Below are 13,155 nucleotides of genomic sequence, written 5' to 3' on the forward strand. Positions count from 1 at the left end.
ATTATTTGCTCAACTAGAATTGGTTTAGCCCTTCTACAAACTACACAATTGTGCACAATTTGTCGTGCCAATTTCCGACCTCTAAGAGGCCAAAACTTTTGTCTGGCACAATTCAACAATGCTTGTGGACCTATATGCAGATACTTCTTATGGTAATGTTCCATTACTAATTTAGTGAACTGATGATTAGCTGGTAGAATAATGGGATGCTTCTGTGTGAAATTTAAATTAGCATTTTGCAAATGTCCCCCTACTTTTAGCAACTGATTTTCATCAAAAAATGGGTTCAATGATTTCAAACAGCTTTTACCTGTAACCTGAGATGTCCCCTTCAGGTTTTTAATATCCTCCAAAAATATTTCACTTTGAGTTACCTGAATCAGATACAACTCTGCCCCATTGACTTCCTCTACTGATAAAATTCCCTTTCTTTTTTCTTGGTTCCGACAGTTATAAATGAACCTGAAAATATAACTTACAATATGCAATAATTTAGTATAGTTATGTGTAATATTTAGAATATTATAAAACAGATCATTAGTTAATGGTTCGACTAGAAAGTTTTGCAAATGAATTGAATTACAGTCAAGTTTAGAGTCATTATTCACTGAAGTAGTTTGATTGGATAGCTGCTTTAGTTCCTTGTGATAAATCTCATCTAAATCTAATTGAGACACAGTTAGGGACAAATCAACTACTTCTGTTCTTAAGAATGAAGATCCATTCCACCAAAGTTTAAGATGTTCAATTTGATCTGGGCTAACACCTCTGGAAATCAAGTCAGCAGGGTTTTCTTCTGACTTCATATATCGCCACTGAAACTCATGTGGCAACTTGGTTAGCTACAAATGTCTTTAACACATGTGGAGAATTTCGAATCCATGCAAGAACTACAGACGAGTCACACTACATATATATCTTATCTAAATTCAATTCAAGTGCCTTTCGGACCTTATTCATTAACTGCGATAGTAACACTGCACCACAGAGTACAAGTCTTGGGATGGAAACTGATTTTAATGGCGTGACTCTTGATTTACTGTACAAAAGAACTACTGAACTGGAACCCGATTGCAATATACATTTGATGTAAATGCATGCTCCATAAGCTAATTCTGAAGTATCAGAAAATCCATGCAATTGAATTTTAACAGCGTTGCTAGACAAAATTTTTCAATTAATAATTACACCATTAATTTTAAGACATCGATGTGATGAAATTCTTCCATTCACGAGATTCCGTTTTGGGAAGCACATCATTCCAGCCAATTTTTAGAAGCCAAAGCTTCTGCATAAAATTTTCGGCTTTCTTAATAACTGGTCCAATTAAACTGAGTGGATCAAATGTTCGAGCAATAGCTGATAAAATATGTCTCTTAGTATAGTAATCATGCAAATTTATAGTTACGTTGAATGTGAAAGCATCTGAATCTGGATTCCATAAAATACCTAACACCTTCGTTTCATTTTTCATTTCATTGGAAAACAAATAATCTTCAGTCTTAGTATTAACATTAATCAGCAATTTCTTGTGATTAGCGAACCATTTATGAAGCTTCATGCCTCCTCGACTTAAGAGATTCACTAACTGATTTTGCAGTTCTTTAGTTTTTTCTAAATCTTCTGCTCCTGATAGAACATCATCCATATAAAAATCTTGAAGTGTGACTGAAACAGCTAAAGGGAATTCCTTTCCTTCATCTTCAGCTAACTGTTGTAGGACTAGCAGCAAGGAAAGGGGCACTAGTAGTGCCATATGTAACGGTATTCAGCTGATATATCTTGTACAATTACAGTTAAAGGCAGCAACACATACTATAGGCGACAGTACAGAGAATTTTGAGCAGAGTTGCTAATTTTTTCTTCAATTCGCATAAAAGCTGATAAAAACTGTTACACAGGATGGATAGGTTATTGCTTGATGGATGACTGTATATTATTATAAAATTATTTACCACATGAAACATTCAAAGCCAGATTAACACTGATTTAAATTAGCTTTTACTAATTTAACAAATGCACTTTCGTTACCAGATCTCAATAATTACATTAACTGCTGGTGAAAGTTCAAAGCTTGAACATTTGTTACCTTCACTGGTTTCCAAAAATTAAAGAAAAATCACACAAATAGCGATAACTCATTAAAAAATAAACCAATCCGTGTAAAATTTGTATATGTTGCCAAATAGGAATTGCTAAGTAAAACTGCATTATGTAAATTAGTGGCACTGCAGTCTAAATATCTCATCTGGGAGGAGCATAAAATTGCATGTTTCAAAGCAAGTCTGCAAATTTCACTGTGATATTGAGATAAGAGATCTGGGATAGCCAATTAGTAACAGGGATCTCCAGGCATCATTTGCCCAAAGAACCATTAAGGAATGCTGTTGGGAGACTAGAGGCAGGACAAAGTCGGACAGAAGTGGCCAGATGGCTAAATGCAGGTCCTTCTATGGTTCATAGATTTTGGCAACCATTTCTAGCCACAGATTCGACATCCAGTATCTTAAGCCAAGGACAGCCAACTGCTACAAGCACTGATGAACGATATTTTAAAAAAAAAAAAAATTATGCACATAAAAGAATAGAACCCCAACTCATATCCTCCCTTGCTACAGCCATTGGAAGGTTGATGTCCATGTCAACTGTGCAGGCTACACAAGGAGGTCTGTACGTGAGGCAAGCATCCATTTGTGTGGCGTTCATGTCACATTGTAGAAGGAAACATTTGAAGTGGACCTATCATGTCCTCTGGGCAGCTGCATAAGATCAATGGAGGGCTTTCAGTTTATGCACGAGTCTAAATTTTTACTGAATATAGGCATTACTTGATTTGGAGAGAACCTGGAAACCATTATCGTCCATCAAACATCCGTGAAAGACATGCATATGGCGGAGGCAGTGACTGTGTTTCGAGTAGCAGCTCTTTGGGTGGATGGACAGACATCCATTTCTTTTCATGTGGAACTGTCAATGTTCAGGCCTATAGAGATGACATCTTTGATGTCTATGTGCACGCTTATGCCAGAGCAATAGATGATAATTTCCTGCTACAGGACGACAACGCTAGACCACACAGGGCTCGCATTGTGGATGATTATCTTAAGTAACAAACAATTTAACACATGGAGTGGCCAGCTCGAGGAAGATCATATCAATATTGTAGGTAATTTTTCTATAGCAGAATGACACATCCGATTTGTTCATTTTATACATATGCTAATTTCTATAACAACATAATTGTCTTGTACTTTCTTTTCATGTTATTTTATACCTTACTACGTGTTGCATAGCGTGGGTCAATTTTATTAAATTCTACAGTTTTTGAGTAATCATCATTTTGTGATTTTTCCTTAATTAATAATAACTAGTGTATTTCATTTATTTACCATCCACTATTGATAAATGGTATATCACCAAATTCTAAGATTGGTAGCACTCAGACAACAATAACATATATTTTTACATTGGAATGAATATTTTTTTAATGTTATAGATGGTCTATCAAGCTGAATTGATATAAATTGCATTTATCATCTTTTTCCTTGCTTTTAGGTATATCTGATATTACTGAAACTATACTTACCTCCGACTGAAAATCAGAAAATAAGCATTCCCGGTGTTGGTTATGTATCATCGCCAGAACCAAATGTGGATAGAGCTATTCAGATTTTAAAGGAATATTCACACCAGATTGATTCTTTTAAGGTAAAGCTTTCGTATTTTATAATTCATGTTTTAATTGTTGAGGAAAAGGTTTTATTTGTACTCGGGGGGAAAAAATACAGGGAATAGTAATAGAGAAAGTATGGTATTTGAGAATTAGCTGGTATCTTCTGATACAATGCTAATAATATTATTCAGTCTTCCTTTGAGTATTGTGGTGACCTTAGAATTTGTTCAAGATTCTTCTGGGAAAATGTTATTTTTATTTATTTATTATTAGTATTTTCCCCCTTAAAAGAATCTAGAGGAGATTTTTTAATTATTATTTTTATTTTAACATTAACATGCTCTATGCCAATGATTGCAAGTGCGTATCTGCATTGTAAAGTTCTTGAGACAATATTTGTTCAATAAGTAAAGCCCCAATGTTACTATGTGTATATGTCATCTTACTAGATTTAAACTGATGATCCAAAATGTGAAAATGCCGAACTCCAACAATTTTGGATATTGGCCTTATACTTTATTTGCAAAATTAAAAATTTGGATTTTGCATATCTACTGGATTGTTGCATTTTTATTAAGTTTCCTCCAAATATTCTAGTCAGAATAAAACTAATGGCACCATTCAACCTAGTAATATCAGTAAGTTTCTAAATCTAGTTAGGGATGTAGTATAGATGCAACAGCTCTGGAGCTAGTATGTTATGTATGCTATTATGTTAATTGCTTATATATGTTATTTCTTTTTTCTACATCCTAATATTCCTTCTAATGTAATAAAAATTCTGAATAAAATGATACCCGAAAAAACTTTAATTTGAAATGAAGCAACATAAGGAAATTCATATGCATAAAATTTAAAAACTTGTTTATTCCACAGGCTCTGAGTTTGCTGCCTTCTATTGTACCAGTAAGTGCTGTAAAAAATTTCTTAGAATGTATTCTTCATAATATACAAGCTAAGAAATACAGTGTACAGTTATCAAAATCTCTTCTTTATGCAGAGCATTTACAGGTATACTTCTAATTCAGTTTCTTTTTCTGAATCTGCATTGTATTGGAACCTTGTTTTTATACTTATAGGTGTTTTATTTGCTGGAGTTCTGCATAATAAGGTGATGAAAGTAATCATTTTATCAAGTATTAATTCAAATTAATAAACAAATCACTAATAAATCAAACAATCAAAAACATTTCTCCTATGAGCTCTTTCATGGTATTTCAGTTTAAAAGCTAATGCTAAAGAACTAATGTCAGAAAGAGCTTGCAGGTAATAAATGCACTTTCTTTCTTACAAGCTTTAATTTTGAACAAATTAAAATGTAGGGGACTATGTATTTATCATTAACAGGTTGTTGGTACCAAATAATATGGTTTGAAATTACAAAAGCAATAACCATTCAAGTAATGCCCCCACTCAAACCAGGGTGTTTAAAAAAAATTGAATTTTTTTTCTACTGCTTGTTAAATGGTTACCAAGTGTTGATGGTAACTATAATTTTTGTGCATAAATTAATGTAATAATTAATAATTAGATATAATATAAATTGTACATAATTTTATTAATTAATAGTATAAAAAGCAAAGAAACATCATGGCAGTCTTTTTGGCATTAATAGTTTGCAAAATAATTTTAATCATTTTATAAACTCTTATATGCTATATATTACCAGTTGGGGGAATCTTGCACCTAGAATAAATTTTTTATGTAACTACAAGTAAACACAGTGAATATAACCATAGGAATGGCACTTATGTCTGCAAATTGTATATTTTTTTAAACAGATGTTCACATTATATGCATATTATTGCATTTTGCATTCAGTAATTCAGTGTTCCTGCCTTTTCTTTTTTTAAAAGATCACTTTTTGAATGATTGATTTTATAATTTGTTACATATTATTTCAAAAGTAGTAAATATTCTTTCAGTCCCGGCTAATGAAGCTCTTGCTGGTGCTAACATTTCAGTTATATCCAGTTCTCTCCCTCATTCATTTCTTCATCAGGGGGCCTGCCAGCAGCCGAGCGGTAAAGTCACTGAACACTGGTAGTTCGGTGTCTGAGTCTTGAATCCCACGAACGGGCTGGCTGCATGTGTATTTTCATTGTGTAACATGCATACAAGCCAGTTTCCCTTAGAAATCCTCCATGAAGGCATCCCTCCCTTTAGGCAGATAGCCGTTGTTCTTGCCGAAGATAGCTCGAACTTATTTAATGATACTTAACTTCAGTAAGTGGACTGTAATATTAACAATAACAATTTTATTTTAACAAAAACAACATTATTGAATACTAGCACACGCATGTGCTTATAGTTACCTATGTAACTTAGCTAAGAGCGAGCAACCATATGCTCTTACATCAAGTCAGAAATCATTCATACTAATAAAGCAAAAACGAAATAACTTTAACACTAAAGCCAAACTCTGCTTGGTGTAAAACAATGCTGCCAAGCAATATTCTTTCTGATACCGAACATCCCGCCCGGCGTTGAAATATTAATTTCAATACAATAAGTAAAATTCAAAAAAGTAATAAATGTTCATACAATACAAAATGATACAATGTAAATTAATGCACAAATTATAATATTAATAATAATATAATAAGTAATTACAATGTGAAAAGAACAAATATGATAAATTACAATTCAAACCTTCAAATAAACATAAAAATTTGTACATTATTTCTCAATTGGCAGTACAGCAATTTTAGTAACTGCTCGTTTATAAATACCATTTTTGGTTTTGACAGAGAAAACGCGCACAAGGTTGTCCTTCCCATAAAACACATCTACAATTCTCCCTAACAACCATTTGCAGGTAGGAAGATTTTCTTCCTTAATCACTACCACTACCATATCCCCTATTTTAATATTTTGTTTAGCAATCATCCATTTATTTCTTTGAATCAAGGTGCTCAAGTAATTATTAGTCCAGTTCTTCCATATATTTTGTACCATTTTTGTAGTTCTTTGCCATAAACTAAGTCTGTTATTATCTACTTCTGTTAAATTGGGTTCAATTATTGAATTGATCGGTCGACCTATAAGGAAATGACCAGGGGTCAAAACATTTAAATCATCAATACTAGAAGTTAACGGTGTAAGAGGGCGAGAATTTAAGATTCCCTCTACTTGAACTGTTACTGTCAAAAATTCTTCGTAAGTTAATACTGAATTTCCTACTGTTCGTTTAAAATGAAATTTAAAGGATTTTACTCCTGCTTCAGATAGACCATTAAAATTTGGTGCTCTTGGGGGTATAAACTTCCATTGTACACCTTCCTCGGCTAGAAAATTAGCTAAAGTTCCATTCTGCTTTAGAAAAATACTCATTAATTTTTTTATTTCTGTATTTGCACTAACAAAGTTTTTTGCATTGTCACTAAATATTTTTTTTGGTTTACCTCGTCGGGCAAAGAACCTCTTCAGACAAGCAATGAATGCTTCTGAGGTTAAGTCATTGACAATCTCTAGATGAATTGCTTTTGTCACCATACAAACAAGAATACAAACATATATCTTATGATAGTTACCCTTGCGTTGCCCTTTGTACTTTATCAAAAATGGGCCGCAGTAATCAATAGCACAACAATTAAATGTAAAGTTAATATTAATTCTCTCTTTAGGTAATTCTCCCATTAGTTGTTGAGAAATTATTGGTTTTGCCTTAAAGCAAATTATGCAGCTTTGGACTATCTTTCTAGTTATATTCCTGCCATTAATGGGCCAATAAATTTGTCTAATAGTGATTGTGGACCATTATGAAAATCCTTTTCATGAAAATAAATAAATATAAGTTCAGTTAACTTATTCTTGGCAGGCAAAATAATGGGATGTCTTTGACTATAACTTAAATTAGAATTCTTTATCCTACCACCTACCCTTAACAGACCTTTTTCATCTAAGAAGGGATCAAAATATTTTAACTTACTCCTTGATGTTATCTGTAGACCTTTCTGCAACAAAGAAATTTCTTCTGCAAAATACCTACCTTGGATATATTTAAGGAGTGTATTCCTTGACAGTTCCATTTCATCTATACTAATACTACCTGTTCGTTTCTCACTTGTGTTCCTACAGTTGTAGATAAATCTGAAAAGTAAACTAAGAATTCGTATTAGTTTCAAGAAATCATTAGTTATTTTTAGGAAGTCATCAAAGAATGAATCAGTTTTTAAAGTCAAAAAGGAAGTCGTAACTGGTTTCAGTTCTGAAGAATAAAGCTCATCACTAAGTCCATTTTTATCTTGAAAATTGTCCTTGTTTAAAAAATCAGGACCTTTCCACCACAGCTTGTTAGATCCAAGAGTTGTAGCATCTGATCCTCTGGAAATGATGTCGGCTGGGTTCATTTCTGAAGACACATGTCCCCACTGATAGTTAGAAGTAAGTTGTTGAATTTGTGAGACTCTATTACTCACAAAGGTTTTCAAAAGATGCGGTGATGTATTGATCCAGGCTAAAGCAATGCTTGAATCTGACCAGAGCTTAACTTCATCAATTTTAAGTTTCAAAGCTTCTAAAACCTTTTGCATAAATTTGGACAGGAGTAGACATGCTGATAGTTCTAATCTAGGAATAGTCATAGTCTTGATTGGTGCTACACGAGATTTGCTACAAAGAAGTTTACTACAATATTCACCAGGGCTTGTAATGCTTTGAAGATATATCACTGCCCCAAATGCCTTCTCGGAGGCATCCGCAAATCCCTGTAAAATGAGCATTGAAAAGGTCTCTTTTAAAATGCAACGAGGTACTTGTATATTTTCTATACTCTGAAGAGTTTTAATAAGCACATTCCATTCATTGGCAAGAGGTGGTGGTAACTGTTCCGCCCAGTCTAGCTTAAGCAACCAAAGTGCTTGCATGAATATCTTTGCCTTGCTAATAATAGGACCGAGTAGGCCTAAAGGATCATATAATCTCGCTATTTGAGATAAAACATCTCTCTTCGTAACATCAGGCTTTTCATTAACAGTAACTTTATATTGCAATGTATCCTTCTTATTATTCCACAACATACCTAACGTCTTCACATTTGTATTACTATTACGATCAAATGAAAAATTCTGTAAATCAGAGTTCTGAGAATCAAAACTAGTACACCACTTGTGTAGCTTCATTCCTCCTCTTTGGAGCAATTCTGTCAAATCTTTCTGGAGCTGAATGCATTCCTTCAAATTCGAAGATCCAGTAAGACAGTCGTCTACATAGAAATCTTCCAAGACCACTTTCGATGCGACAGGAAAATCCTTTTCTTCATCCTTCGCTAACTGTTGAAGAGTCCTTTGTGCCAAATATGGAGCGCATGATGTGCCATAAGTTACCGTTTTGAGTCTGTATAGTTCTATAGGCTTATCTTCATCTTCCTTCCAAAGTATTTTCTGATATTTGGTCTGCAATGGCAATATTTCAATTTGTCGAAACATCTTCTCAATATCGGCAGTAAATGCATAAATATGCTTTCTAAACCGTATCATGATGGAAAAAAGTTTCTCTTGAATTATTCCACCTTTACATAATATGTCGTTCAATGAACAACCGTTAGTAGTTTTGGCACTCGCGTCGAACACAACGCGTAACTTTGTTGTTTTACTATCAGGTTTCAGCACGCCATGATGAGGAAGAAAATACCCTCCTTCAGTTTCAGAATAGTCTTCCATGCTCTCCATATGATTTAATGATTCATATTCCTTTAAAAATGAAACATAAAGTTCTTTCATTACAGAATCACTCGACAAACGTTTCCACAACTGATTCAGTCTTTTTTCAGCGATTTCCTTTGAATCCCCTAATTGTATGTTTTCACCAATATCTGGCTTGAACGACATTTTAACCACATAGCTTCCATCCGCATGCCGGTAAAATGAGTTTTTAAAAAGTTCGTTGCAATAATTTAATTCAGAATTAACTGTAGATTTAGTTTCATTTACTTCTTCAATTTCCCAGAATGACTTTACTAAGTTATTTAACGAATTAATCTCTGATGACAAAAAACAATAATTTAAGTCATAATTTTTTACATGTGGAATTCTAACGCTTCCAGAAACTAAAAAGCCGAAGCAGCTGTTTTGAAGAAGTAACTCATTATCTTCTAAACGTATTTTATCTGTTTTTAAAAATTCAAAAAATAATTCCGCACCTAATAATAAATCTACCTTTTTTACCTTGAAAAATTCATCATCAGCTAACTTTATTCCTTTCGGAATATTTAATTTCGAAATATCAATAGATTTCGATGGTGTCATGTCAGTTATTTTGGGAACAACTAATAACTCTATTTCCCATTCATTTTCCTTTTCTAAGTTTGATAAACGCGTCTTTATTTTTGCGATTTAACATTCAAAGTAGTGTTGTCTATTCCACTAACTGGAATAAATGCTCGTTCTTTTTTTATTCCTAATGAGTTCATAACACCTACAGTACAAAAATTAGAAGTCGAAGCTGAATCAAGCACGGGTCTAAAAGGAATTCGTTCATCGTAAACATCGCGAAGATAAACAATCGCTGTATTTATTAACACAAATTTAGATTTATTTGCAACTGCCATCAAAGTTGTGTGGGGGGGAGAGGGGCAGTCCTCTTTCCTATTCACTGACGAAAGGTTCAAGGTCAATTCATTTTCTTTCGATGATTCATTTTGTTTTTCGTCAATTTTATGTAACAGCGAATGGTGTGTGTCTTTCTTACAGACATAACAATTGAGTTTAGCCTTACACTGTGATAATACTTGTGATGGAGAAAGGCATTTAATGCATAATTTATATTCTTTAACAAAATCATACCGCTCAGGAACAGAAATACTCTTAAATTTCGAACAATGATAAATTGGGTGTGGTTCTTTACACATAATACACTTTCGAAAAGGGTTTGTTTTAGTTACCAAGGATTTTGAATTTCTAGAGCGACTTAATTGATTTGATACTTTAGTAGCATAGCTCTGCTTAGGAAAACTAACTTTGTTTATTTCTTCAAGAATGCGAATTCTTTCTTCGAGAAATTCTAAAAATTCATCAAGTTTGGGAATTTCATTTGATTTTACGTTTAGTTCAAATGCTTTTCTAGATTCTCTATCTAATTTATGCAGTAAAATATTTAATATCAAAACATCAGATAAATTATTTCTATCAAATTCTAATACACTTAAAGATCTCAAACATCTTTTAACATTATCTACCAGTGATCTCAACTGAAAAGGTGAGTCATTTATTTTTTCAAAGTTCAACAAATTATTGATAAAGGCATCAACTACTGCTCTTTTGTTTTCATATCTGCTTTCAAGTACAGAAAATAGCGACTCAAATGTATCCTGACATGATTCTAACATTTTTGCTTCAACTTTAAGTGATGCTTTCAAATAAAACAGTTTCTCAGTATCATTTAAATTATTATTATTACCAATCATAGACATAAATTGCACTTTAAAATTTTTAAAATCTTCATATTTACCATAAAATTGAGGAAGAGGTAAATCAGGCAGTTTAAAATTTGATTTAGAAACAGTTTTGGTTTCAAATTTATCTTTATTATTCGTTTCACAATTAGAAAGAAAAATTCTAAATCTTACTTCGAACTCTTCGATGCTTTGTTCCAATTCTTGTGTAATGCTTAGATTATCCTTCAAGTCAATTTCCTCTGGCAAATTGGTGTATTCCACTATGAGTTGTTTAACCCGAGATTTTAATTCCAACAAAGAATCCAATTTAATCTTCATAATAACATCATTTATTTATGATATTTGAGTTTATTCTCCTCCATTTTATACTCATCAAGGAATTTTATCAAAGCTCCGAGTTTCGTTTTCACTACGCCGCGTTGGCGATTCAATGAAACAATATTAGTAGCCATATTCTTCTCCGGCTAACGTGAGACCAAACTGTTCTTGCCGAAGATAGCTCGAACTTATTTAATGATACTTAACTTCAGTAAGTGGACTGTAATATTAACAATAACAATTTTATTTTAACAAAAACAACATTATTGAATACTAACACACGCATGTGCTTATAGTTACCTATGTAACTTAGCTAAGAGCGAGCAACCATATGCTCTTACATCAAGTCAGAAATCATTCATACTAATAAAGCAAAAACGAAATAACTTTAGTGTTACACTAAAGCCAAACTCTGCTTGGCGTAAAACAATGCTGCCAAGCAATATTCTTTCTGATACCGAACAGCCGTTGAGGCTTTGTCATAATCACATAAACCAAACCATTCCTTCATAAGAACTATTAATTTTCATTGCTGAAGCATGGTCTCTGGCTCATTTTCAAAAAGGATTCAACAGGAAAGTAGAGCATGAATTATTAATTTCAGTGTAATGCTGAACAAAGCAATGTCTCCATATTTTTCTTTTACTAATTGCAATGCTTGTTCCTTTTCATTTGTTAGAAAGGTTTCAGTTTTGTGGAAGGTGCGTGTGCTATTCACAATGCATTTCTCCATTGCCTATGTGATGAATTTGCATAAAGATGTAACACACGTGAGAGCCATCATGGTGCCTCCCTCCCTACAAAGACCTGCCAGTCATTTCTTCAGCTTTGCACATACATATATATATATATATTGTAATGTATTTTGCAGTAATTTACAAAACAGACAATCTTCTTAGTAGAACATAAATTTTATTTCTAGTCACTGTGATAGACAAATTTTATACAATTCTTAAGTGGCAAAATTTTCATACTACTCCTAGCTGTTAAAATCCTCAGAATCTCATCTTTTTTAAAACAATATCTAAGGTTGCTGAGTAACGGTTTAATACAAATATGGTGTTGCCACTTCAACAATAATTATATTTATTTATTAAATAACAAGATATTACAATATATATATATATATATATATATATATATATTTAATACTTAAAAACATTATAGGATATGTTGTACTTTTCTGTGTCCTGTATACTGATGGAACTTCATTAGAATCATGTGCAGTAAAATATGAATTGTGAATAATCTACCTCTTATATTGTAAAACTCAACATTTTCGCTAACTCGCAACCCTTTCAGTTCACATTAAGTCGAGCTTGGTGGATTCTGTTATACTAATCTTTTAGATCTTTCTTAAATAATAGTTGGCCAGATTCAGAACTAAGAACTAGATTTTAAATTACTAAAAACATTATTTAGTATATGAATCATTTTAAATTCTGATTATGAAGAACTGTATCTATCTTACTGGTGATTCATTTTTAAAGAATCTTAAAAAATGTCCCCCCTTGCTCTAAATGCGAAACATTTAAAAAAATTTAATTATATTTAGGTTCAAGCTCGTAGAATCCATTGCCATTCTTATAAATTAATCATCACAGATTTAGATATGTGCAGAGTGTGTCAAAAGCGAATTGGTAAAAGGTGAGTTAACCATATTATCCATAATTTAGGTTAAAATAGCAAACCAAACAAATATTAATTTAGAAGTCGAACAGCATTGTTGGTCTGAAAATCACACTATCCATTTTTCTGCATCCAAAAT

General features: G+C 32.6%; 1 protein-coding gene across 4 annotated transcripts in view; it reads left to right on the top strand.

Annotated features, from left to right (window-relative positions):
• Vps39 (vacuolar protein sorting 39) overlaps nucleotides 1-13,155 on the top strand; it is a 150,157-nt gene that overhangs the window by 130,912 nt on the left and 6,090 nt on the right. For 2 of the 4 annotated variants that reach the window (XM_085821295.1, XM_085821297.1), the window contains 3 exons: nucleotides 3,556-3,708; nucleotides 4,550-4,684; nucleotides 12,943-13,034. In XM_085821295.1, coding sequence (XP_085677421.1) covers nucleotides 3,556-3,708; nucleotides 4,550-4,684; nucleotides 12,943-13,034 — 380 coding nt within the window. The remainder of the gene's footprint in view (nucleotides 1-3,555; nucleotides 3,709-4,549; nucleotides 4,685-12,942; nucleotides 13,035-13,155) is intronic. The other 2 variants (XM_085821308.1, XM_085821303.1) reach the window with 2 other exon arrangements.

This window comes from Stegodyphus dumicola, chromosome 1 (assembly GCF_044657685.1).
Source record: "Stegodyphus dumicola isolate Sdum_Otavi_A_Nest chromosome 1, ASM4465768v1".
In the NCBI taxonomy this organism is placed as follows: Eukaryota; Metazoa; Arthropoda; class Arachnida; order Araneae; family Eresidae; genus Stegodyphus; species Stegodyphus dumicola.